The 25,385-nt window shown below is 46.7% G+C and overlaps 1 protein-coding gene across 2 annotated transcripts in view; it reads right to left on the bottom strand.

Moving 5' to 3' along the window:
- Positions 1 to 110: 110 nt before the first annotated feature.
- LOC311102720 (sex comb on midleg-like protein 4) overlaps positions 111 to 25,385 on the bottom strand; it is a 28,004-nt gene continuing 2,729 nt past the window's right edge. Inside the window, exons 2-8 of one of the 2 annotated variants that reach the window (XM_084144093.1) lie at positions 13,060 to 13,286; positions 6,025 to 6,154; positions 4,062 to 4,262; positions 3,219 to 3,380; positions 2,470 to 2,688; positions 2,094 to 2,239; positions 111 to 1,678 (exon numbers count right to left, since the gene is read on the bottom strand). In XM_084144093.1, coding sequence (XP_084000219.1) covers positions 1,553 to 1,678; positions 2,094 to 2,239; positions 2,470 to 2,688; positions 3,219 to 3,380; positions 4,062 to 4,262; positions 6,025 to 6,154; positions 13,060 to 13,281 — 1,206 coding nt within the window. In that variant the 5' untranslated portion in view covers positions 13,282 to 13,286 and the 3' untranslated portion in view covers positions 111 to 1,552. The remainder of the gene's footprint in view (positions 1,679 to 2,093; positions 2,240 to 2,469; positions 2,689 to 3,218; positions 3,381 to 4,061; positions 4,263 to 6,024; positions 6,155 to 13,059; positions 13,287 to 25,385) is intronic. The other variant, XM_084144094.1, reaches the window with a different exon arrangement.

The following is a 25,385-nucleotide window of genomic DNA, read 5'->3' as shown; positions in this document are numbered from 1 at the left end:
AAACAAAGGATAGGCCATACTGTTTGACTAATTCAAATATACTGAAATAGCCTGTAGGCTAATACATTATTCTACATCAGGAGAAAATAGAACTGAATTAACACATGATTGTGTCACATTTGGTAACATTTCTTTATTATTTTTTACATGAGTCCCAAGCTTGATTTCATTCTGAAAGATGGTTGATATCACAAAGAAAGATGCTTGTCAAACCACACCTTGTTTCCTTAATATTTTCTTAATTGTATTACTTAGATAGGATACACAGCCAGGTTAAATACACACATTGATTGTTTTCTATTTAAGTCTCACAACACAAAAGCAAACATGAGATATTCAAATACATTGAGAACTTCTTTAGCACCAGTACAAATTAATGAATCCATCCAGTGGTTATTCTCTGACTTACAGTATAGATCTTTCCAATATGATTTTCAAAATAATATACACTAGTCCCAGGTTGGTTTACATGTAATTGGATACAGCAGCAATGACACACAGGTTACTAAAAAGTACACATACTGCCAAATTGGCATACACAAGCATTGTTGAATGGCCTAATACTCCAATACTGTAGGTCAATTGAAGTTATGCAGTGAGTGTTCTCATCCATTGCTCTCCAACTCTGTTTCAAGAATGATATGTAGTAAAAAAAAAATGTACACAGTAAATAGGTTGTGAGGATGCTGGAGATCATTATTTGACCATCTGGTATATTCAACTGTATAAATGACTCATTGTTATGTGTTGGAGCACAAACATGATATATTTGGCAATTTTATCAAAACAATATGTAAAACAATACGCAAAGTCGTTTGAATTTCTGCATTGAGTTTAGTTTATATTATGTTGTGTAAAAAATAAATAAAAAAAGTATAGTACTGTTTAATGTTTTTAATCACATGCATTGATATGTTTAGAACTTTATCAATAGCTTCAACCCTACGACACATTCAAGTCACTTTTGTAAAGCTATAGAATAAAAACAATATGGGACAGTTTTGATGTGTTTGTCACACATTTGTGGAGACCCCCCTTTTTTTATAACCATTAAAACAAAGTAATAACCGAAGATTTGAGACCAAGTATAAATAACAGTTTATCTAAAATAATTCACACTTCTCAACCGATCATAAACGTGACTTGGTATGTTTTACCAGGGCGCATAGGTGCCTTAATAAGCTCATTTATGGGACAGCTGTATCCTCTTCCAGGTATTGTCAGCCAGTGTATCAGTTATGCATTCCACAATTTGCATATTTTGCCATCTGTATAAACCAAAACCTTGTTTCAACAGAAAAACTAGAATATCCAAAAACGTATTCTGTCAATCACATGATCACATTGTTTTCTTTAGCTACATGATCGATGAAAATGCAAAAATAATCAGTAAAATATAGCGTCTCAAATGGCACCCTATTCCCTATATATTGTACCACTTTTAACCAGGGCCCATAGGGCTATGGTCAAAAGTAGTGGAGTATGGGTGCCATTTGGAACGCATCCACAAAGTTGGGTCCCACAGATTGATTAAGTGAAAAAGTGTTCAGATTTAGAACTTGTTTTGTTTTAGTTTGTCGATGTGATAGCAGAGCTTCAGGGCTGGCCCCAGCTTCAGTCCTAGGTACTTCATGATCATGTCACTCTTTAGAAGTAACAACGCGTTGCCGTCTATCTCCTGTGGAAAAGAAACAGAAGCTCAGGTTATATTAAATCTCCACAAAAAGTAAAGTGGACACATGTATCAGAGTTGTTTACTGAATTGAACTGGGAGTGACCCCAATCCTGGTAAGTATTTCACAAAACATCACATCCAGATATAATCCAACCACTCAAATCAAAACATCACATGAAACGTAACAACTGAAAAAGAAAAGGGGTTTCCCCCAACTGTTACAGATCCAGGCCTCAATCTCAATGTCTTTCAGCGATTCCTCACGTCCTTGTCTCTGCCTCAACTGGATTGGAAGAGAAGGTCCAAGGTCCCTCCCCAAGGACCTTCTCCTCCAAGGCGTTTTGAGAAGGTTAGGAGAGAGGATATGAGGTATCAAGGAAATATGAATGAATTATGAGTGATCCAAGGGGTAGCCTACATGCTTCCTGAAGACGTCCACGTGAGGGCCCAGGGACTGCAGGTCAGCGTCTCTGATGAACCAGACCACATCCTCTACACTCCAGGTGGAAGGGTCCTTACTGGGGGACGCCTTGGACTCCTGGGAGTCCTGAGATGGATTGTACACTGCATGAGAAAAGAGAAAGAGGTCAAGAAGGATTTCTATGCTGGTCTATTTTACCTGGTTAGGGCATTGTGATTATAGCAAGAAACACATTTTCTCAAAATCCCTAGGTTTTCCAGAAATCCCGGTTGGAAGATTCCCGAAATTGGGAGGGAATATTCAGGAAAACCTGGACATGTTGGGAAAGTTACCGGAATTTTGCAAGCCTAGTCTCCACTCTCCAATCTCTTACCTATCCTGTTGCCTTCCAGGAAGGTGTTAGGGCTGGACGTCTGTCTACACATACCCAAGGGGGAGGAGCCGTTGGGGAACTGCTGCGAGGAGCGGAACCCATAGGATGGTTTGGATGAGTAGGAGGAGCTTATGGCACTGAAGGCGGAGTCACCTGGGTCCATTGAGTACCGTTTGTCTGACGGGTCCAGAAGATACTCCTCTGGCATGGAGGTTTCAGCTGTGAAATGAATGGAAAGAGATTACATAAGTAAAACATATTGGCAATACTTTTAATAACTTTGGATAGAAGCTGAAGCCTTTAAAGATGTCTATGAAATGTCCTTCTGTGCTTTTATGGTCCAATCGGAAGAAATTGAGCGTAGGGTAATTCCGAGGGAATTATTTCCCCCGGTGCTCTTGTTTAGGTACAGGAGAATGTTCTAGGTAGTGTTCTGGCATGGAGGTCTCATCTGTTTAGGTTGGAATACAGGGATTTGGATAATGGATTAGGATTACCAGGGATTACACTAGTAAAACACCAAATGATGTGTATTTGACAAAATGTCATTCTGTGCTTTCATGTGCAATCTGACGCAATATAGCACAATATTTGAGGCCATTTCTTCAAAAGCTCTTGTTAAGGTACAGGAGTGTTCTAAGAAGTAACATTCAATGCATCATATCTGCACCTCTGCCTACATAATTTCCCTTGTAGGATAAAGAAAGTATTTAGAATTAAATTGAATTGAATACAGGACAGTGCATTACCCTCTGATTGGTAGGAGGCATTATTATGCTGGGGGATTGGTTGGTCGCTGAAGAGGTTTTCACAGTGCAAGCTGCGACAGAGCTTCTTGAGAAAGCGTAGCACGTAGCCAATGCTGTTGACCACAGGCAGACTCAGAAGGTGCTGCTTCCCATCGAAGGTGGCTGGAACACAAAGGAACACTTGATTAAACTTGGGTTGCGTTCCAATTGGGACCCTATTCCAGAGCCCTACGGGCCCTGGTCAAAAGTAGTGCTCTACGAATAGGGTGCCATTTGGGATGCACGCCTGGAATATATTTTAATTTCCTATTGCAGTAAAGCTTGTTGCAGTTAACTTTGCCCCAGGGGACACATCTCTACAGCCATGTCTCAAAGCAACAGTTAACCTAGGATGGCCAATGCATTTCATCCACTGACATTCAAAGACGGAAATGGCCAATAACCCCGGGTAACAGATCCGGATGTTCTCGGAGAAAGGAAGGATACTTCATGGTTACTAGATTATCTAATCAGTGTATGTCAATTTCTATCATTTCCCTCTGGGCAGCAATCAAAATAATAAATATACAACCAAAATCTCAGTGACACTATGTACAATTGGTGGGTCTGTGGTATTTTCCTAGGGGCCTGTGTTTTGGTTAATCGCATCACATTTTAACCTTTATTTGAAGCTTTTTCATCAAACTGTCCCCTTTAATTTTTTATGTAAGATGGTCCAGCACCATTCTCAGACAAATGCTTTCATTTTTGGTCTAATTCTCATTTCTGGAAAAGGCTTAAAATAAAAGGTTAAAATCCAGGTCATGTGACATGATTAACCAAAGCACAGGGCCCTGGTTGTACCTGATATTTTCTCCCCTCCGTATCCCTGTGTGAGGAGAGTGAACACCGCTTTCTGCTGGAAGGCGCTGTCGATGCACCCCTGGACGGCCTGCTGCAGCACCACGGAGGGCCTGTCGGGCCCAAAATGATCTGGGAGCTGCTGCAGCTTCTTCCTGTCCAGGTTGGGACCCATGTTGACGTGCTTGTTGATGTAGATACACACTGCAGGATACACAACAGCAGGGACAGAGGAGGCAAAGATGTTTAGGTCGGCTATTTTGGTGACGTTGCTTTCCTTCACAATTCAATTTAACGAGTACAGTATGCTTATAACTAACAGAATACAAATTACATTTGAAATGTGATTACCAACGTGACTTTTCATAACACCCAATATGTTTCACCGGACAAAGCAGTATGGGGGAGACATTGGAAAAGTAAACTCTGTGAGCACCCGGGGCCTTGTTTATCAAATGTGCATGAGCACAAAAAAGACTAAACCTTTTCCCACAAAGGTTGGTATTTATCACATTTGAATTCGACGGGAAAGTGTTCGTATCTCCACGCGTAGTGGTTGTAGAATTGTATTACAAGTAAATATTGTTATTTTTGGGAAATGGAGGTGTTTGACACAAGGGAATTATAATAATGGTAGGCTAATAAAAACATAAAAAAATTGCCTAATGATAAAACAGATGCATTTTTGTTGTTGGTAAGAAGATCACATAGCAGCCTATGTTTCTTTGACTTTATTATAAGGGCCTGTGGGCTACAGTATTGCTGTGTGATAGGAGCATGACATCATTGTCTATTTCATCTCAGAGCCTATACCAAGACAGGACATAAAAACACAATCATCGATCGATAAACAAAATATTGAACAACGATTCGTCTTTTTGCACAGAAGTGTGGGCTGTAGCATTTATTTGTTTATTGTTTGAATAGACAGTCAATCATCCAGAATGTGCGGCCAGTGTTTCGCACTCGCTACAGACGGCATGCATTCTTAGTTTGAAAAAAGTAACTGCAAAATATTAAAACATTCTGCGCACACCTCTATACAAATGTGATCTAATTTGCTATTGTGCTTTCTTGTAGAAACTGACATGGCCCAGTTCCAACATTTCCAAATCATACAGCAAATGAGGGTGTTTTTGTTACCATAAAAGGTGAATGGAGGGCGTTTTCCAGGCAGGGTTGTAGTACAAATATAGTACGGCTCTGATTTATCAATGAAAACATGTGTACAACAGTTTGATAAATCCCAGTAATTTGTTGTGCGTGCAAATCCTAGAATCTCCACGTACGCCAGAATTTGGTACGACATTTATGCACGGTTAATAAATGAGGCCCCAGGGGCGCGTGGTAGTGTGGGGGCGGGGCTTACCTGTGAGCACCTGGGCATGACAGAGTGGGTATAGTTAACTGTGAGCACCTGGGACCTTGCGGAGTAGGGTATAGTTAACTGTGAGCACCTGGGACCTTGCGGAGTAGGGTATAGTTAACTGTGAGCACCTGGGACCTTGCGGAGTAGGGTATAGTTAACTGTGAGCACCTGGGACCTTGCGGAGTAGGGTATAGTTACCTGTGAGCACCTGGGACCTTGCGGAGTAGGGTATAGTTACCTGTGAGCACCTGGGGCGTGGCAGAGTGGGTATAGTTAACTGTGAGCACCTGGGACCTTGCGGAGTAGGGTATAGTTACCTGTGAGCACCTGGGACCTTGCGGAGTAGGGTATAGTTACCTGTGAGCACCTGGGACCTTGCGGAGTAGGGTATAGTTACCTGTGAGCACCTGGGACCTTGCGGAGTAGGGTATAGTTACCTGTGAGCACCTGGGACCTTGCGGAGTAGGGTATAGTTACCTGTGAGCACCTGGGACCTTGCGGAGTAGGGTATAGTTACCTGTGAGCACCTGGGACCTTGCGGAGTAGGGTATAGTTACCTGTGAGCACCTGGGACCTTGCGGAGTAGGGTATAGTTACCTGTGAGCATCTGGGGCGTGGCAGAGTGGGGGATGGTAGCAGCGTCCTGGGGGATGGAGCTCATGTCTGGTTCTGGGGTGCTGCTGGGAGGAGAGATGGCCAGGGGATTCATCACCATCCTGGGCTTCAGCTGCAGGGAGACAGGGGGTTGGATCTCAGTATCTATTGGGTTATTTGCACACAGCTTAAACTGATCACTTGTTAGTTGTAAATAATACATGCCATTTAGCATTCGCGTTTGTCCAAAGCGACTGACAGTCACATGTGCATACATTTTTACATATGCGTGGCCCCGGGAATCGAACCCACAACCCTAGTGTTGCAAGCACCATGCCATGCAGTCTGAGGTAGAAACAATAGACTAAAGGATGATGGTTCTCAATTGGCATTAGCAAACACTCAACAGCAATCTACACATTGATATGCAACTTGTAAATAAAATCACATCTTCGTATTGCAATATTTACCAAGCATTTCATTTTGCTAGGCATATACAGAGGCCAATCAGAATATTAATTAAAACAGTGTTCAATTAAACAAACAAAGGCTACCTCATGTTAAGCCTTAAAACATTTTTATTTCTCCCACTAAATCTAAATGAAATGAGGTCTGTCAAGCTACATCATCATATGCATTTTTTAAACATCCTGCTGACCCCTCCTCTTTCCCTCTCCTCCCATTCCTCCTCTTTCCCTCTCCTCCCATTCTTCCTCTTTCTCTCTGCTCTCCTCCCATCGCCTCCGCTTTCTCTCTCCTCTCCTCCCATCCCCTCCTCTGTCTCTCTCCTCTCCTCCCATCCCCTCCTCTTTCTCTCTCCTCTCCTCCCATCCCCTCCTCTGTCTCTCTCCTCTCCTCCCATCCCCTCCTCTTTCTCTCTCCTCTCCTCCCATCGCCTCCTCTTTCTCTCTCCTCTCCTCCCATCCCCTCCTCTGTCTCTCTCCTCTCCTCCCATCGCCTCCTCTTTCTCTCTCCTCTCCTCCCATCCCCTCCTCTGTCTCTCTCCTCTCCTCCCATTCCTCCTCTTTCTCTCCTCCCATCCCCTCCTCTTTCTCTCTCCTCCCATCCCCCCTCTTCTCTCTCCTCCCATCCTCTCCTCTTTCTCTCTCCTCTCCTCCCATTCCTCCTCTTTCTCTCTCCTCCCATCCCCTCCTCTTTCTCTCTCCTCTCCTCCCACCCCCTCCTCTTTCTCTCTCCTCCCACCCCCCCTTCTTTCTCTCTCCTCTCCTCCCATCCTCTCCTCTTTCTCTCTCCTCTCCTCCCATCCTCTTTCTCTCTCCTCTCCTCCCATCCTCTTTCTCTCTCCTCTCCTCCCATCCTATTTCTCTCTCCTCTCCTCCCATCCTCTCCTCTTTCTCTCTCCCCATCCCTGCCTCTTTCTCTCTCCTCTCCTCCTATCCTCTCCTCTCATCCCCTCCTCTTTCTCTCTCTTCTCCTCTCATCCCCTCATCTTTCTCTCTCCTCTCCTCCCCTCCCCTTTCTCTCTCCCCTCCTCCCATCCTCTCCTCTTTCTCTCTCCTCTCCTCCCATTCCTCATCTTTCTCTCTCCTCCCATCCCCTCCTCTTTCTCTCTCCTCCCATCCCCTCCTCTTTCTCTCTCCTCCCATCCCCTCTTCTTTCTTTCTCTCTCCTCTCCTCCCATCCCCTCCTCTTTCTCTCTCCTCCCAACCCTCCTCTTTCTCTCTCCTCTCCTCCCATCCTCTTTCTCTCCTCTCCTCCCATCCTCTCCTCTTTCTCTCTCCTCCCATCCCCTCCTCTTTCTCTCTCCTCCCATCCCCTCCTCTTTCCCTCTCCTCTCCTCCCATTCATCCTCTCTCTCTCCTCTCCTCCCACCCCCTCCTCTTTCTCTCTCCTCCCATCCCATCCTCTTTCTTTCTCTCTCCTCCCATCCCCTCCTCTTTCTCTCTCCTCCCATCCCCTCCTCTTTCTCTCTCCTCTCCTCTCCTCCCACCCTCTCCCCTTTCTCTCTCCTCCCATTCCTCCTATTTCTCTCTCCTCCCATCCCCTCCTCTTTATCTCTCCTCTCCTCCCACCCCCTCCTCTTTCTCTCTCCTCCCATCCCCTCCACTTTCTCTCTCCTCCCATCCCCTCCTCTTTCTCTCTCCTCCCAACCCCTCATCTTTCTCTCCTCCATCCCCTCCTCTTTCTATCTTCTCTCCTCTCATCCCCTCTATTTCTCTCTCCTCTCATCCTTTCTCCACCTTTTCCTCCTCTTTCTCTTTCCTCCCATTCCTCCTCTTTCTCTCTCCTCCCACCCCCTCCTATTCTCTCTCCTCCCATCCACTCCTCTTTCTCTCTCCTCCCATCCCCTCCTCTTTCTCTCTCCTCCCATCCTCTCCTCTTTCTTTCTCCTCCTTCCTCCTCTTTCTCTCTCCTCCCATCCCCTCCTCCTTCTCTCTCCTCCCATCCCCTCCTATTTCTCTCTCCTCTCCTCCCATCCCCTCCTCTTTCTCTCTCCTCTCCTCCCATCCTCTTTCTCTCTCCTCTCCTCCCATCCTCTCCTCTTTCTCTCTCCCCATCCCCGCCTCTTTCTCTCTCCTCTCCTCCTATCCTCTCCTCTAATCCCCTCCTCTTTCTCTCTCCTCTCCTCTCATCCCCTCATCTTTCTCTCTCCTCTCCTCTCATCCCCTCATATTTCTCTCTCCTCTCCTCCCCTCCCCTTTCTCTCTCCCCTCCTCCCATCCTCTCCTCTTTCTCTCTCCTCTCCTCCCATTTCTCATCTTTCTCTCTCCTCCCATCCCCTCCTCTTTCTCTCTCCTCCCATCCCCTCCTCTTTCTCTCTCCTCCCATCCCCTCTTCTTTCTCTCTCCTCTCCTCCCATCCCCTCCTCTCTCCTCCCAACCCTCCTCTTTCTCTCTCCTCTCCTCCCATCCTCTTTCTCTCCTCTCCTCCCATCCTCTCCTCTTTCTCTCTCCTCCCATCCCCTCCTCTTTCTCTCTCCTCCCATCCCCTCCTCTTTCCCTCTCCTCTCCTCCCATTCATCCTCTCTCTCTCCTCTCCTCCCACCCCCTCCTCTTTCTCTCTCCTCCCATCCCATCCTCTTTCTTTCTCTCTCCTCCCATCCCCTCCTCTTTCTCTCTCCTCCCATCCCCTCCTCTTTCTCTCTCCTCTCCTCCCACCCTCTCCCCTTTCTCTCTCCTCCCATTCCTCCTATTTCTCTCTCCTCCCATCCCCTCCTCTTTATCTCTCCTCTCCTCCCATCCCCTCCTCTTTCTCTCTACTCCCATCCCCTCCTCTTTCTCTCTCCTCCCATCCCCTCCTCTTTCTCTCTCCTCCCAACCCCTCATCTTTCTCTCCTCCATCCCCTCCTCTTTCTATCTTCTCTCCTCTCATCCCCTCTCTTTCTCTCTCCTCTCATCCTTTCTCCACCTTTTCCTCCTCTTTCTCTTTCCTCCCATTCCTCCTCTTTCTCTCTCCTCCCACCCCCTCCTCTTCTCTCTCCTCCCATCCCCTCCTCTTTCTCTCTCCTCCCATCCCCTCCTCTTTCTCTCTCCTCCCATCCTCTCCTCTTTCTTTCCCCTCCTTCCTCCTCTTTCTCTCTCCTCCCATCCCCTCCTCCTTCTCTCTCCTCCCATCCCCTCCTATTTCTCTCTCCTCTCCTCCCATCCCCTCCTCTTTCTCTCTCCTCTCCTCCCACCTTCTCCTCTTTCTCTCTCCTCCCATTCCTCCTCTTTCTCTCTCCTCCCATTCCTCCTCTTTCTTTCTCTCTGCTCCCATCCCCTCCTCTTTCTTTCTCTCTCCTCCCATCCCCTCCTCCTTCTCTCTTCTCCCATCCCCTCCTCTTTCGCTCTCCTCCCATCCCCTCCTCTTTCTATCTTCTCTCCTCTCATCCCCTCTCTTTCTCTCTCCTCTCATCCTCTCTCCACCCATCCTCCTCTTCTCTCTCCTCCCATTCATCCTCTTTCTCTCTCCTCCCATTCCTCATCCTTCTCTCTCCTCCCATCCCCTCCTCTTTCTCTCTCCTCCCATCCCCTCCTCCTTCTCTCTCCTCCTATCCCCTCCGCTTTCTCTCTCCTCTCCTCCCATCCCCTCCTTTTTCTCTCTCCTCCCATCCCCTCCTCTTTCTATCTCCTCTCCTCCCATCCCCTCTTTCTCTCTCCTCCCATCCCCTCCTCTTTCTCTCTCCTCCCATCCTCTCCTCCCATCCCCTCCTCCTTCTCTCTCCTCCCTTCCCCTCCTCTTTCTCTCTCCTCTCCTCCCTATCCCCTCCTCTTTCTCTCTCCTCCCATCCCCTCCTCTTTCTCTCTCCTCCCATCCCCTCCTCTTTCTCTCTCCTCCCATCCTCTCCTCTTTCTTTCTCCTCCCATTCCTCCTATTTCTCTCTCCTCCCATCCCCTCCTCCTCTCTCTCCTAATATCCCCTCCTATTACTCTCTCCTCTCCTCCCACCCAACCCTCTTTCTCTCTCCTCCCATTCCTCCTCTTTCTCTCTCCTCCCAGCCCCTCCTCTTTATCGCTCCTCTCCTCCCATCCCCTCCTCTTTCTCTCTCCTCCCATCCCCCCTCCTTCTCTCTCCTCACATCCCCTCCTCTTTCTCTCTCCTCTCCTCCCACCCCCTCCTCTTTCTCTCTCCTCCCATCCTCTCCTCTTTCTATATTCTCTCCTCTCATCCCCTCTCTTTATCTCTCCTCTCATCCTCTCTCCACCCATTCCTCCTCTTCTCTCTCCTCCCATTCATCCTCTTTCTCTCTCCTCCCATTCCTCATCCTTCTCTCTCCTCCCATCCCCTCCTCTTTCTCTCTCCTCCCATCCCCTCCTCCTTCTCTCTCCTCCTATCCCCTCCTCTTTCTCTCTCCTCTCCTCCCCTCTCTTTCTCTCTCCTCTCATCCTCTCTCCTCCTTTTCCTCCTCTTTCTCTCTCCTCCCATCCCCTCCTCTTTCTCTCTCCTCTCCTCGCATCCCCTCCTCTTTCTCTCTCCTCCCATCCTCTCCCATCCCCTCCTATTTCTCTCTCCTCTCCTCCCATCCCCTCCTCTTTCTCTCTCCTCTCCTCCCACCCTCTCCTCTTTCTCTCTCCTCCCATTCCTCCTCTTTCTCTCTCCTCCCAGCACCTCCTCTTTATCTCTCCTCTCCTTTCCTCCCATCCCCTCCTCTTTCTCTCTCCTCTCCTCCCACCCTCTCCTCTTTCTCTCTCCTCCCATTCCTCCTCTTTCTCTCTCCTCCCAGCCCCTCCTCTTTCTCTCTCCTCACATCCCCTCCTCTTTCTATCTTCTCTCCTCTCATCCCCTCTCTTTCTCTCTCCTCTCATCCTCTCTCCACACATTCCTTCTCTTCTCTCTCCTCCCATTCATCCTCTTTCTCTCTCCTCCCATTCCTCATCCTTCTCTCTCCTCCCATCCCCTCCTCTTTCTCTCTCCTCCCATCCCCTCCTCCTTCTCTCTCCTCCCATCCCCTCCTATTTCTCTCTCCTCTCCTCCCATCCCCTCCTCTTTCTCTCTCCTCTCCTCCCATCCTCTTTCTCTCTCCTCCCATCCTCTCCTCTTTCTCTCCCCCCATCCCCGCCTCTTTCTCTCTCCTCTCCTCTAATCCCCTCCTCTTTCTCTCTCCTCTCCTCTCATACCCTCATCTTTCTCTCTCCTCTCCTCTCATCCCCTCATCTTTCTCTCTCCTCTCCTCCCCTCCCCTTTCTCTCTCCCCTCCTCCCATCCTCTCCTCTTTCTCTCTCCTCTCCTCCCATTCCTTATCTTTCTCTCTCCTCCCATCCCCTCCTCTTTCTCTCTCCTCCCATCCCCTCCTCTTTCTCTCTCCTCCCATCCCCTCTTCTTTCTCTCTCCTCTCCTCCCATCCCCTCCTCTCTCCTCCCAACCCTCCTCTTTCTCTCTCCTCTCCTCCCATCCTCTTTCTCTCCTCTCCTCCCATCCTCTCCTCTTTCTCTCTCCTCCCATCCCCTCCTCTTTCTCTCTCCTCCCATCCCCTCCTCTTTCCCTCTCCTCTCCTCCCATTCATCCTCTCTCTCTCCTCTCCTCCCACCCCCTCCTCTTTCTCTCTCCTCCCATCCCATCCTCTTTCTTTCTCTCTCCTCCCATCCCCTCCTCTTTCTCTCTCCTCCCATCCCCTCCTCTTTCTCTCTCCTCTCCTCCCACCCTCTCCCCTTTCTCTCTCCTCCCATTCCTCCTTTTCTCTCTCCTCCCATCCCCTCCTCTTGATCTCTCATCTCCTCCCATCCCCTCCTCTTTCTCTCTCCTCCCATCCCCTCCTCTTTCTCTCTCCTCCCATCCCCTCCTCTTTCTCTCTCCTCCCAACCCCTCATCTTTCTCTCCTCCATCCCCTCCTCTTTCTATCTTCTCTCCTCCTATCCCCTCCTATTTCTCTCTCCTCTCCTCCCACCCCCTCCTTTTTCTCTCTCCTCCCATCCCCTTCTCTTTCTATCTCCTCTCCTCCCATCCCCTCCTCCTTCTCTCTCCTCCCATCCCCTCCTCTTTCTCTCTCCTCCCATCCCCTCCTCTTTCTATCTCCTCTCCTCCCATCCCCTCCTCTTTCTCTCTCCTCCCATCCCCTCCTCTTTCTCTCTCCTCCCATCCTCTCCTCTTTCTCTCCCCTCCCATCCTCTCCTCTTTCTCTCCGCCCATCCCCTCCTCCTTCTCTCTCCTCCCATTCCTCCTCTTTCACTCTCCTCCCATCCCCTCCTCTTTCTATCTCCTCTCCTCCCATCCCCTCCTCTTTCTATCTCCTCTCCTCCCATCCCCTCCTCCTTCTCTCTCCTCCCTTCCCCTCCTCTTTCTCTCTCCTCCCCTCCCATCCCCTCCTCTTTCTCTCTCCTCCTATCCCCTCCTCTTTCTCTCTCCTCTCCTCCCATCCCCTCCTCTTTCTCTCTCCTCCCATCCCCTCCTCTTCTCTCTCCTCCCATCCCCTCCTCTTTCTCTCTCCTCTCATCCCATCTCCTCCTCTTTCTCTCTCCTCTCCTCCCATCCCCTCCTCTTTCTCTCTCCTCTCCTCCCATCCCCTCCTCTTTCTCTCTCCTCTCCTCCCATCCTCTCCTCTTTCTCTCTCCTCTCCTCCCATCCCCTCCTATTCTCTCTCCTCCCATCCCTGAAACTGACCTTGAAGCCAGGTTTTCTCCCCCTCTTCTTGGGCACTTTGAGGGGAGGGAGGGATTCAGGGTAGTGGGTTGGAAAATCCATCTTGCGATGTAGTGGGGGTCTCCCCCTCTTCCTGCCGGGAATCTTTCCTGGCTGGCTGGGGAGGAAGGAGGGAGACACTGCAGGCGACTGCATTTCACTGTTGCTGTCTGCTTTCTGTGCTGCTGCTGCTGGTACACTCATTGGAGCTGGAGGGAGACATACAGGAAGGAGGGAAACACAAAGGGAGAAATCATTATATTAATTGAAGACTGCATGGCACATAATAAAAAACAGTGGCTGTTCCACCATATAGTCCTTCCTATCCTCAATGTGCATGAGCCAACATTCTGCCTGCTTGTCTCCCAGACCTTCCATTACCTGATCTCCTCTGATCTAGAACCCTTGAGAACCAAGCGCTTCCCTTCTTAGATCCCGGTTAGATTCCAGAATAGCAGAAGATGGTTCTAAACACTGCACACTGCCTCAGCAGGCTATGAAAGCCATCTTGCCTTTAGCTGCTGTACTGTATGTTTTCTTTCTGCCCCTCTCGTCTCTGCTGCTGTACGCCACACAGGCTGGCTGGCTGGCTGGCTGCAGACTCCTCATTACACTAATGTATTCAGCAGTGGCAGAGGAAGGGAGGGGGAATTGACTTCACCATGGCTACACAGCTATGAATTACCATGACGGATGACAGCGCTCACCATAATCTTAAAAAAGCAGCAGCCTCAAGTGCCAGCCTACTGATGAAAACAAAAACAACATGCATGTCTCATATATATAGCACAGAAGACTATATACACAGGCAATGCTGAATTATTACAGAATATAGCATTAGCATGCAGCATGCTTCATCCTTCCTTTGTGCAGACAAAGACAATAGAAAATAAAGGGAAATAAAACACAGCCAGTGTGCACACACCATCAGAATGAATGAGGATTGGAGAGTATATCCCTTTTCAGTTGTTCTCCTATTGAACCACCCTCTGTCCTCTCTGTGTCTTTGCCTGCTTCTAAATGTCTTGAACCACACCGCAGAGCGGAATCTCCAAGAAAGGCGGATTCCACTGTAATGGTGTGTGTTTGTGTGTCTGCCAGCGCTGGGAAACGTTCTCATGTTGTCATGGCAACAAGCCTGTAACACCCTGCCGGCTGTATCTCCCATGTTATGCTGCTTGATACTCAGGCCCAAAACTGGGAGGATGTATGATTAGTAAAGAAGACATCCTCAAACCAACCGCTAAGTACAATAGGAAATTAATTTGAAAGTGTTGAGAGCGTACATACAGTGGGGAAAAAATGTATTTAGTCAGCGACCAATTGTGCAAGTTCTCCCACTTAAAAAGATGAGAGAGGCCTGTAATTTTCATCATAGGTACACGTCAACTATGACAGACAAATTGAGATTTTTTTTCTCCAGAAAATCACATTGTAGGATTTTTAATGAATTTATTTGCAAATGATGGTGGAAAATAAGTATTTGGTCACCTACAAACAAGCAAGATTTCTGTCTCTCACAGACCTGTAACTTCTTCTTTAAGAGGCTCCTCTGTCCTCCACTCGTTACCTGTATTAATGGCACCTGTTTGAACTTGTTATCAGTATAAAAGACACCTGTCCACAACCTTAAACAGTCACACTCCAAACTCCACTATGGCCAAGACCAAAGAGCTGTCAAAGGGACACCAGAAACAAAATTGTAGACCTGCACCAGGCTGGGAAGACTGAATCTGCAATAGGTAAGCAGCTTGGTTTGAAGAAATCAACTGTGGGAGCAATTATTAGGAAATGGAAGACATACAAGACCACTGATAATCTCCCTCAATCTGGGGCTCCACGCAAGATCTCACCCCGTGGCATCAAAATGATCACAAGAACGGTGAGCAAAAATCCCAGAACCACACGGGGGGACCTAGTGAATGACCTGCAGAGAGCTGGGACCAAAGTAACAAAGCCTACCATCAGTAACACACTACGCCGCCAGGGACTCAAATTTCCTCATTTTGTCTGTCATAGTTGACGTGTACCTATGATGAAAATTACAGGCCTCTCTCATCTTTTTAAGTGGGAGAACTTGCGCAATTGGTGGCTGACTAAATACTTTTTTCCCCCACTGTAGATGTAGTGCGTGTGCGTGTGCGTGTGTGTGTGTGTGTGCGTGCGTGCGTGCGTGTGTGTAGTGCGTGTGAGTGTGTGTGTGCCCTGCGATCAGTGCTTTTTGAGGACGGTTCAGTTTGTTCGATTTTTTGTATTTTTATCACGGTTTTTCGATTTCAGTTTAAATTATCTTATTTTAAACATTAAATGCACTATGCATTATGTGGGTTGAATGCTGTAACAGCACAGAATAAAACAATTAATAAAAGTCCCATGATAGTAGTGACTGCCCATTACTGCTGATCACTTATTAACAATCATTTATTCACATTACTTTAATAAAATATTTCAGCTGTTGTGTACACTGAGTGTACAAAACATTAGGAACTCCTGCTCTTTCCATGACATAGACTGACCAGGTGAAAGCTATGATCCCTTATTGATGTCCCCTGTTAAATCCACTTCAATCAGTGTAGATGAAGGGGAGGAGACAGGTTAAAGAAGGATGTTTAAGCCTTGAGAGAATTGAGACATGGATTGTGTATGTGTGCCATTCAGAGGGTGAATGGGCAAGACAAAATATTTAAGTGCCTTTGAACGGGGTATGGTAGTAGGTGCCAGGCACACCGGTTTGTGTCAAGAACTGCAATGCTGCTGGGTTTTTAACGCTCAACAGTTTCCGGTATCAAGAATGGTCCACCACCCAAAGGACATCCAGCCAACTGTGGGAAGCATTGGAGTCAACATGAGCCAGCATCCCTGTGGAACGCTTTCGACACCTTGTAGAGTCCATGGCCCGACGAATTGAGGCTGTTCTGAGGGCAAAAGGGGGGTGTCCTTAATGTTTGGTATACTCAGTGTATATTACATTTGTTTTATTTGATGACTTTATTATTTCATTCCAAGTCATCATCTCATCTCTATAGAGCTGCTGTCTGACAAAATCACAATTTTAGTAGTTCTTCAAAGTAAATAAGACATACTTTTATGACTGATGACTAATGATCAATCACTTTTCAGTTAGAGATACATGTACCTCGCGAAGCAACTGCTCTATATCCCTCTTGATCACGCATTCTTCTGTCTGTTCTCTCTCTCTCTCCATGTATTCCCCACGCTAACCTAACATAGCAGGCATAAAATAAACCCACAGACCGGACAAGTAGGCGCGCAATGGATTATGGTCATTGTAGTTAATTACCACTTTTTCTGTGCTAAACAATGTCGAATATTGGCCATCGCACAGTTCGGGCCTATTTATTCAGCAACACTGAACCATGCATGAGAGCACCAGCTTTTCCGGACGACTGTGTAATCATGCTTTCTGTAGCCGATGTGAGTAAGACCTTTAAACAGGTTAACATTCACAAGACACATTACCAGGATGTGTACTCAGAGCATGCACTGACCAGCTGGCGAGTGTCTTCACTGACATTTTAAACCTCTCCCTGACCCAGTCTGTAATACCTACATGTTTCAAGCAGACCACTATATTCCCTGTGCCCAAGAAAGCCAAGGTAACCTGTCTAAATGACTATCGCCACATAGCACTCACATCTGTAACCATGAAATACTTTGAAAGGCTGGTCATGGTGGCTCACATCAACATCATCATCCCAGACACCCTGGACCCACTCCTATTCGTACTCCACACTGCCCTTTCCCACCTGGACAAGAGGAACACATACACTACCATTCAAAAGTTTGGGGTCACTTAGAAATGTCCTTGTTTTCTTTATGAAAAGCAATTTTTTTGTCCATTAATATAACATCAAATTGATCAGAAATACAGTGTAGACATTGTTAATGTTGTAAATGGCTATTGTAGCTGGAAACGGCTGATTTTTAATGGAATATCTACATAGGCATACAGAGGCCCATTATCAGCAACCATCAGTCCTGTGTTCCAATGGCACGTTGTGTTTGCTAATCCAAGTTGATCATTTTAAAAGGTTAATTGATCATTAGAAAACCTTTTTGCAATTATGTTAGCACAGCCGAAAACTGTTGTGCTGATTAAATAAGCAATAAAACTGGCCTTGAGACTAGTTGAGTATCTGGAGCATCAGCATGTAACACCCTGGCTCTGGGACTCTATATGTTGAGCCAGGGTGTGTTCTTTCTATGTGGTGTATTTCTATGTTGGGAGTTCTAGTTTGTTTATTTCTATGTTGGCCTGAGTGACTCCCAATCAGAGGCAACGAGTGTCAGCTGTGGCTGGTTGTCTCTGATTGGGAGCCATATTTAAACTGTCTGTTTTTCCCTTTGTGTTTGTGGGTTCTTGTTCCGTGTTGGTCTATGTTACCTAGGACGTTACGAGTCGTTTGTTGTTTTTGTTTACTGTCCGTGTTTATCGCTAATGATAAATAAACATGTTCGTTCATCACGCTGCGCCTTGGTCCTCCTCTCTTAACGACGATCGTGACACAGCAATTGTGGGTTCGATTACAGGCTCAAAATGGCCAGAAACAAATAACTTTCTTCTGAAACTTGTTAGTCTGTTCTTGTTCTGAGAAATGAAGGCTATTCCATGCGAGAAATTGCCAAGAAACTGAAGATCTCGTACAACGCTGTGTACTACTCCCTTCACAGAACAGCGCAAACTGGCTCTAACCAGAATAGAAAGAGGAGTGGGAGGCCCCGGTGCACAACTGAGAAAGAGGACAAATACATTAGAGTGTCTATTTTGAGAAACAGACGCCTCACAGGTCCTCAACTGGCAGCTTCATTAAATAGTACCCACAAAACACCAGTCTCAACGTCAACAGTGAAGAGGCGACTCCGGGATGCTGACCTTCTAGGCAGAGTTGCAAAGAAAAAGCCATATCTCAGACTGGCCAATAAAAAGAAAAGATTAAGATGGGCTAAAGAACACAGACACTGGACAGAGGAAGAATGGAAAAAAGTGTTATGGACAGACAAATCGAAGTTTGAGGTGTTCTGATCACAAAGAAGAACATTTGTGAGACGCAGACCAAATGAAAAGATGCTGGAGGAGTGCTTGATTTCATCTGTCAAGCATGGTGGAGGCAATGTGATTGTCTGGGGGTGCTTTGGTGGTGGTAAAGTGGGACATTTGTACAGGGTAAAAGGGATCTTGAAGAAGGAAGGCTATCACTCCATTTTGCAACACCATGCCATACCCTGTGGACGGCGCTTGATGGAGCCAATTTCCTCTTACAACAGGACAATGACCCAAAGCACAGCTCCAAACTATGTAATAACTATTTAGGGAAGAAGCAGTCAGCGGGTATTCTGTCTATAATGTAGTGGCCAGCACAGTCACCGGATCTCAACCCTATTGAGCTGTTGTGGGAGCAGCTTGACCGTATGGTACGTAAGAAGTGCCCATCAAGCCAATCCAACTTGTGGGAGGTGCTTCAAGAAGCATGGGGTGAAATCTCTTCAGATTACCTCAACAAATTGACAACTAGAATGCCAAAGGTCTGCAAGGCTGTAATTGCGTCAAATAGATGATTCTTTGACGAAAGCAAAGTTTGAAGGACACAATTATTAATTACATTAAAAATCATTATTTCTAACCTTGTCAATGTCTACATTTCCTATTCATTTTGCTATATTTCCTATTCAAACTCATTTCATGTATGTTTTCATGGAAAACAAGGAAATGTCTAAGTGTCCCCAAACTTTTGAACGGTAGTGTATGTGAGAATGCTGTTCATTGACTACAGCTCAGAGTTCAACACCATAGTGCTCTCCAAGCTCATCACTAAGCTAAGGACCCTGGGACTGAATGCCTCCCTCTGCAACTGGATCCTGAACTTCCTTCCTGAGGGTCGGCAACAACACATCCGCCACGCTGACCCTCGACACTGGGGCCCCTCAGGGGTGCGGGCTTAGTCTCCACCTGTCATCCCTGTTCACCCACAACTGCGTGGCCGCGCACGACTCCAACACCATCATTAAGTTTTCAGATGACACAACGGTGGTAGGCCTGATCACCAACGACGATGAGACAGCCTATAGAGAGGAGGTCAGAGACCTGGCAGTGTGTTGGCAGAACAACAACCTCTCCCTAAACGTCAGCAAGACAAATGAGCTGATAGTGGACTACAGGAAACGGAGGGCCGAGCACGCCACAATTCACATCGACTGAGCTATAGTGGAGCGGGTCGAGAGCTTCAAGTTCCTCGGTGTCCACATCACTAAGGATCTATCATGGTCCAAACACACCAAGACAGTCATGAAGAGGGCACGACAACGCCTCTTCCCCCTCAGGAGGCTGAAAAGATTTGGCATGGGCCCTCAGATCCTCAAAAAGTTATACAGCTGCACCATTGAGAGCATCTTGACTGGCTGCATCACCGCCTGGTATGGCAACTGCTTGGCATCCGACCACAAGGTGCTACAGAGGGTAGTGCGTACAGCCCAGTACATCACTGTGGCCGAGCTCCCTGCCATCCAGGACCTCTATACCAGGTGGTGTCAGAGAAAGGCCCTAAAAATTGTCAAAGACTCCAGCCACCCAAGTCACGGCACCGATGTACCAAATCTGGAACCAACAGAAGCCTGAACAGCTTCTACCCCCAAGCCATAAGACTGCTAAATACTGTAGTTGGTTAAATAGTTAACCAAATACTGTAGCTACCCGGACTATCTGCATTGACCCTTTTGGTAACACTTTATTGGATGCCTAGCGTCATAACCATGTCATAACCATTTCATAACCATGTCATAACCATTTCATAACCATGTCATAACCATGTCATAACCATGTCATAACCATTTCATAACCATGTCATAACACTGTAATGACACACATTTTCCAAGATGGCGTAGTAGTGCAGTTCTGTTTTTTGTCGTGTGTCTGTAAATAGCCTGTAAATACCCAGTTTTTTTTGTATTTTTCGTACATATTTCCCTATCAGACTTTTCATCCTTCTACAAAATATACTTTCCTGCAACCCGCCTCACTCAATGTGGAACGGATTCTATTATTGACTTACCTTTATCTAGAATCTCCAGTTGAAACTAGCTAGCCAGCTAACTAGCTACTTGCTATTAGCCACAGTTAGCGGTATTTCACCCAGAACATTGGATTTTTTTCTGCGGGATTAATTTTAATCACTGGACATTAATCACCGGATCGCAACTAGCTAGCCGCAACCGAATGGATGTTGCTGTCTGGCTAATCACCACTGCCCCCGATGCAAGCACCAGTTAGCCTCGAGCTAGCCTAGATCCAGGCTCATATCTACCTCTAGGTGTACCGGACAGGAGTAGCCAGCTAACTAGCTACTTGCTATCAGCTACCGTTAGCGGTTTTTCACCATTGTCCGTGGCCTGCACCACTCACCAGCCAGCTCAAGTCTGGACTATTATTCGGCCAGTCTGCACAACGCGTTATCGACCCAGAACATATCAGTTTTTCTGCCGGAATCACTGAATCACTGGACCTTTAACTCCGGATTCATCGCTACCAGCTAGCTGCAACAAAATGGACGCTGTGGTCTGGCTAATCATCCTGAGCTAGGCCCATCTCCCGGCTATCTACCTCTCTGTCAACCGGACGGGACCACCTAGTGTTGACACGGAGCCCCGCCGATCCTACACGACTGGTCTGCCGACGAAATCGTCTGATGTGGTTACAACGTCGACCACGAAGATTCCATCTGCTAGCCCCGGCCCGCTAGCACACGCTAGCCGTGGCCTCTTACTCGCTAGTGCTTCAGCAGCCTCCGAACTATCCTATTGCTGTTCACCGGACCTTATGATAACTCAGCTATACAGCAGATGTCTGCTGGACTGTTCCTTTTTACGGTACTACATCCTGTTTATGTTTAGCCTCAGCCCAAACATGGTTAGCTTATTGTTGTTTCGGTTATTTCTAATTGTACTATTTCACTGTAGATCCCCCAGCCCAGCTAAACCTGCCTTAGATAGCTCCTTTGTCCGACCCCCCATACACGCCGAGACCGACTCAATTGGTGCCTCCAGAGATGCTATCTCTTTCATTGTTACCCAACGCTTAGGTTTACCTCCACTTTACTCATATCCTTCCATATCCTTGTCTGTACATAATGCCCTGAATCTTTTCTACAACACCCGGAAATCTGCCCCCTTTATTCTATATACGCACTAGAAGACCAGTTCTTAAAGCCTTTAGCCGTATCCTTATTCTAGTCCTCCTCTGTTCCTCTGGTGATGTAGAGGCTAACCCAGGCCCTGCAGCCCTCAGTATCACTCCAACTCCCCAGGCGCTATCATTTGCTGACTTCTGTAATCGCAAAAGTCTTGGTTTCTTGCACATAAATATCAGAAGTCTACTTCCTAAGTTTGAGTTATTCACTGCGTTAGCACACTCCGCCAACCCTGATGTTCTAGCAGTGTCTGAATCCTGGCTCAGGAAGGCCACCAAAAATTCTGAAATGTCCATCCCCAACTATAACATTTTCCGTCTAGATAGAACTCCCAAAGGGGGTGGAGTTGCAATCTACTGTAGAGATGACACTCTATCATACTATCCAGGTCTGTGCCCAAACAGTTTGAGCTTCTACTTCTAAAAATCCACCTTTCCAGAAATAAGTCTCTCACTGTTGCCGCTTGCTACAGACCCCCCTCAGCCCCCAGCTGTGCCCTAGACACCATATGTGAATTGATTGCCCCCCATTTATCCTCAGAGTTCGTACTGCTTGGTGACCTAAACTGGGATATGCTTAATACCCCGGCCATCCTACAATCCAAACTAGATGCCCTCAATCTCACGCAAATTATCAACGAACCTACCAGGTACAACCCTAAATCCGTAAACATGGGTACCCTCATAGATATCATCCTGACTAACATACCCTCTAAATACACCTCAGCTGTCTTCAACCAGGATCTCAGCGATCACTGCCTTATTGCCTGCGTCCGTAACGGGTCCGCGGTCAAACGACCACCCCTCATCACTGTCAAACGCTCCCTAAAACACTTTAGCGAGCAGGCCTTCCTAATTGACCTGGCCCAGGTATCCTGGATGGATATAGATCTCATTCCGTCAGTAGAGGATGCCTGGTTGTTCCTTAAAAGTAATTTCCTCTCAATCTTAAATAAACATGCCCCATTCAAAAAATACAGAACTAAGAACCGATATAGCCCCTGGTTCTCCTCAGACTTGACTGCCCTTGACCAGCACAAAAACATCCTGTGGCGTACTGCATTAGCATCAAAAAGCCCCCGCGATATGCAACTTTTCAGGGAAGTTAGGAACCAATATACACAAGCAGTCAGGAAAGCAAAGGCTAACTTTTTCAAACAGAAATTTGCATCCTGTAGCACTAACTCCAAAAAGTTTTGGGACACTGTAAAGTCCATGGAGAATAAGAGCACTTCCTCCCAGTTGCCCACTGCACTGAGGCTAGGAAACACTATCACCACCGATAAATCTACAATAATCGAGAATTTCAACAAGCATTTTGCTACAGCTGGCCATGCTTTCCTTCTGGCTACCACTACCCCGGCCACCAACTCTGCACCCTCCGCTGCAACTTGCCCATGCCCCCCCCGCTTCTCCTTCACACAAATTCAGACAGCTGATGTTCTGAAAGAGCTGCAAAATCTGGACCCCTACAAATCAGCTGGGCTAGACAATCTGGACCCTTTCTTTCTAAAACTAGCCGCCGAAATTGTCGCAACCCCTATTACTAGTCTGTTCAACCTCTCTTTCATAACGTCTGAGATCCCCAGAGATTGGAAAGCTGCCGCGGTCATCCCCCTCTTCAAAGGGGGTGACACTCTAGATCCAAACTGCTACAGACCTATATCCATCCTGCCCTGCCTTTCGAAAGTATTTGAAAGCCAAGTTAACAAACAGATCACCGACCATTTCGAATACCACCGTACCTTCTCCGCTATGCAATCCGGTTTCCGAGCTGGTCATGGGTGCACTTCAGCCACACTAAAGGTCCTAAACGATATTATAACCGCGATTGATAATAGACAGTACTGTGCAGCCATCTTCATCGACCTGGCCAAGGCTTTCGACTCTGTCAACCACCGCATTCTTATTGGCAGACTAAATAGCCTTCGTTTCTCAAATGACTGCCTCGCCTGATTCACCAACTACTTCTCAGATAGAGTTCAGTGTGTCAAATCGGAGGGCCTGTTGTCTGGACCTATGGCAGTCTCTATGGGGGTGCCACAGGGTTCAATTCTTGGGCCGACACTTTTCTCTGTGTATATCAATGATGTCGCTCTTGCTGCTGGTGACTCTCAGATCCACCTCTACGCAGACGACACCATTTTGTATACATCTGGCCCTTCATTGGACACTGTGTTAACAAACCTCCAAATGAGCTTCAATGCCATACAACACTCCTTCAGTAGCCTCCAACTGCTCTTAAACACTAGTAAAACTAAATGCATGCTTTTCAATCGAACGCTGCTGGCACCCGCCCACCCGACTAGAATCACCACTCTCGACGGGTCTGACCTAGAGTATGTGGACAACTACAAATACCTAGGTGTCTGGTTAGACTGTAAACTCTCCTTCCAGACTCACATAAAGAATCTCCAATCCAAAGTTAAATCTAGAATCGGCTTCCTATTTCGCAACAAAGCCTCCTTCACTCATGCTGCCAAACATGCCCTCGTAAAACTGACTATCCTACCGATCCTTGACTTCGGCGATGTCATTTACAAAATAGCCTCCAACACTCTACTCAGCAAATTGGATGTAGTCTATCACAGTGCCATCCGTTTTGTCTCCAAAGCCCCATACACTACCCACCACTGTGACCTGTACGCTCTTGTTGGCTGGTCCTCACTACATGTTCGTCGTCAAACCCACTGGCTCCAGGCCATCTATAAATCACTGCTAGGCAAATCCCCGCCTTATCTTAGCTCATTGGTCACCATAGCAGTACCCACCCGTAGTCTGCGCTCCAGCAGGTATATCTCACTGGTCATTCCCAAAGCCAACACCTCCTTTGGCCGCCATTCCTTCCAGTTCTCTGCTGCCAATGACTGGAACGAATTGCAAAAATCTCTGAAGCTGGAGACTCTTATCTCCCTCACTAACTTTAAGCATCAGTTGTCAGAGCACCTTACCGATCACTGCACCTGTACACAGCCCATCTGAAATTAGCCCACCCAACTACCTCATCCCTATATTGTTATTTATTTTTCTCTTTTGCACCCCAGTATCTCTATTTGCACATAATCTCTTGCACATCTAGCATTCCAGTGTTAATACTATTGTAATTATTTTGCACTATAGCCTATTTATTGCCTTACCTCCATAACTTGCTACATTTGCACACACTGTATATATATTTTCGACTTTGTTTTTTTACCCCATATGTAACTCTGTGTTGTTTTTATTGCACTGCTTTGCTTTATCTTGGCCAGGTCGCAGTTGTAAATGAGAACCTGTTCTCAACTGGCTTACCTGGTTAAATGAAGGTGAAAAAAATAAAAAAAATAAAAATATTTAGACGTGTTGTGACATAAAGTATATTGCAATATTTTATGGCTGGTTATGACACCTACATAAGAGTGTCAAAGCCCACAAATCCGATCACACAAGCCAAACCATTCCATTCTACTTGTAAATAGTATGTTAAATAACATTTCCTAAAATTGGCCATTTCATTACCATTGTAATTGTACACACATTGATGACAAATACAGTGCCTTCGGAAAGTATTCAGACCCCTTGACTTTTTCCACATTTTGTTACATTACAGTCTTATTCATACAGTAGCACTTTGATCGACCTGCATCCTGAGTTTTCCCGCCGCTTCTCAGACTTCACCAAGTTTGAGACTGAGCTGGAGCTTGTATCATGCCCCCTGTCTTTCGACAGTGAGAAAGCACCACCAGACACACAATTGGAGCTCATCGACATCCAATGTGACAGTGCTTTGAAGGAGAAGTACAAATAGTTCTATGGCTCACTGAATGAAACAAAGTTTCCAAACATTAAAAAGCACGCCCAAAGGATGCTTGTTTTATTCGGGTCCACATATGTGTGTGAACAAACGTTCTCAGTCATGAATTACAACAAATCCCGTCACAGGTCAAATTTAACAAATGACCAGTTGTCAGCTGTTCTGAGAATCTCTACATCAAAGATGACACCAGACTTTGATGCCCTTGCCAAGAGAGGTGACCAGATCCATTGTTCACATTAAGACTCGAATAACTATGACTGGGTAGGCAAGGATTATGCTTTTTCATTGTGATGGTTATGCAGTGAGAATTAT

This window comes from Coregonus lavaretus, assembly GCF_964263955.1.
Source record: "Coregonus lavaretus genome assembly, chromosome: 27".
NCBI classification, from domain to species: domain Eukaryota; kingdom Metazoa; phylum Chordata; class Actinopteri; order Salmoniformes; family Salmonidae; genus Coregonus; species Coregonus lavaretus.
This window is presented reverse-complemented; position numbering and strand designations above follow the sequence as displayed.